Source organism: Branchiostoma belcheri, unplaced genomic scaffold (genome assembly GCF_001625305.1).
Source record: "Branchiostoma belcheri isolate BF01 breed outbred unplaced genomic scaffold, Haploidv18h27 scaffold50, whole genome shotgun sequence".
Taxonomy (NCBI): domain Eukaryota; kingdom Metazoa; phylum Chordata; class Leptocardii; order Amphioxiformes; family Branchiostomatidae; genus Branchiostoma; species Branchiostoma belcheri.
Window position 1 is genome coordinate 845511 of NW_017804132.1, and position 2179 is coordinate 847689.

General features: G+C 41.9%; 1 protein-coding gene across 1 annotated transcript in view; it reads left to right on the top strand.

The window, feature by feature from the left end:
• LOC109480316 (zinc finger protein 525-like) overlaps positions 1-1143 on the top strand; it is a 3469-nt gene extending 2326 nt beyond the window's left edge. The window contains exon 3 of the mRNA XM_019782505.1: positions 167-1143. Coding sequence (XP_019638064.1) covers positions 264-1142 — 879 coding nt within the window. The 5' untranslated portion in view covers positions 167-263 and the 3' untranslated portion in view covers position 1143. The remainder of the gene's footprint in view (positions 1-166) is intronic.
• Positions 1144-2179: the final 1036 nt, after the last annotated feature.

The following is a 2179-nucleotide window of genomic DNA, read 5'->3' on the forward strand; positions in this document are numbered from 1 at the left end:
ATAGATAGATAGATATAGATATAGATAGATAGATATAGTATAGATTTCCTGTGTAAATTATGTCCCAGGTATATTCCAAGTCTGACCGGTACTCGAGTCAGTACAATAAATGTTTGATTTATATTTCTATATTTTTTCTTGATAATATTCGTATTTATTTCTTTAGAAGAAGCCCGCGTCTTCATCGCCCCAGCTCTTAAAACAGCAACTCAAGTGCACAACCGGTTTGAAGTCTGCAGCCGGGGTTCATCTACAAAACCAACATGCACAGCGGCATTACAGAACCTCTGAAGCCAGTTCTAACCACACAGAACAGCACAGAGGCGCAACAAACCGCACAGAAGCGGTTCAAGTGTCATTACGAGCAGTGTAACTACTCCAGCAACTGGATCAAGTGCTATAAAAGTCATCTGGCCACTAAACACGACGTAAGAGAAAACCTATTCTACTGCCACAAGTGTGACTTCAAAGCTGCTCGGAAAGACCACCTGACGAAACATGTGCTTACACACTCTGACTCCGAGAACCGCCCGAGGCCGCACAAGTGTCCCCACTGTGACTATGCCGCGATGGACAAAGGATCCCTAACCACGCACATCGCTAGACACACCGACAACAGACCGCACGTATGTGAAGAGTGCGGCTACAGAGCAGTTACAAAATCTATCCTACATAAACACCTACAGATCCACACGGGTGAGAAACCGTATGCATGTCCTGAGTGCGAGTTCAGGGCTAGAAAGAAGTCTAAGTTGCACTCTCACATGCGGACACACACCGGGGAGAAACCTTATGTCTGTGAAGAGTGTGGGCACAAATCAGCCCACAGGAAAGCTTTACAAATGCACATCATGACCCATACCGGTGAGAAGCCGTTCAAATGTTCCCACTGTGACTACAGTTGTAGGAACGTGCAACAATTAAAGAGGCACGAGGCCGTACACACAGGCGACAAACGGTACCTGTGTGACCAGTGCAGCTACAGGACATCCAACCTGTCCAACATGGCCAAACACAAGATGACTCACAGCGGAGAAAAACCGTACTGGTGTGACCAGTGTGGATACAGGTCCAACAGATCCTTCAACCTGAAAACACACATGAAAACACACCTGAAAACAAACGCCAAGGACAAAAGCTAAGGTTTTCAGCATGTACGCGATTTTTTCTGTAACAAGTTCACAATTAAGCGGATACGTACAGCACATAAATGTTAGAAGCTTGTGTATGATTGAATTTCCTACTACTAGTATGTGTACGTGTAAGTCTTAATAGACACTTATCGTAAGAATTCTGTAACTGGAACCAGAATTTTGGACCTGGAGCCAGAATTCTGCAGAACTGGGTCAATCCACCAGGGGTCTTCGATGGATGCTACTTAGGCCATGTTGATTTGATTATATGGATGACATCCGCGCGCGCATGAATTTTCAGCCGTTTCCAAAAAAAAAAGTTTTCAACCATACTGTAAATCGTGCAAAAAAGGTGCTAAATGAGCAAAAATATACCATAAGTTGCAAGGAAAACATTTAGAAACGATACCAATGCCGTAGAATGCCAAAATCAAAGGAAAAAAGACAAAAATGTAAATAAATGAATTCGAAGAGTAGATTATTCGCCATAACATATTCTGAGCCATTTGTTCAACCTTCATGACCAAGTAGATTTCATAATGAAAGCAACTTTTTTTTTTTGCAAAACTTTTTTTTATTCGCACGCTCGCATCAGTTTTCGGGTTCCCAGAGGATGTCATCCATATAATCAAATCAACATGACCTAATTGACGTCAACAATAAGTGCTGTACCAAGACTATCTAGATTATTGCATTAACTGATGAATATACAATTCAAGATTGACAATGATGCCTCTTGAAGGATAATCTACACACATACAGAGAATACAGGGAATTTACAATACTGAAAGGACCAAAATGTTGTTATCCATATCTTGCCTTCATCTTGAAAACATACTCCCTTCCGACCCACTCAACGCAAACGACGCCACATTATGTACTTTACTTCTTACAGGCAGCCCCTCCCTCCCATACCCTACTAACTGCCGTATCTTTGATATTGTGTTCAACTATATTCATCACTCTGGAAGATTTGACCAATCTCATTAACGCTATAGGTTTCGGTGCGCCAGCCACTTTCATTTTATGTTTATGTTATATTTTAT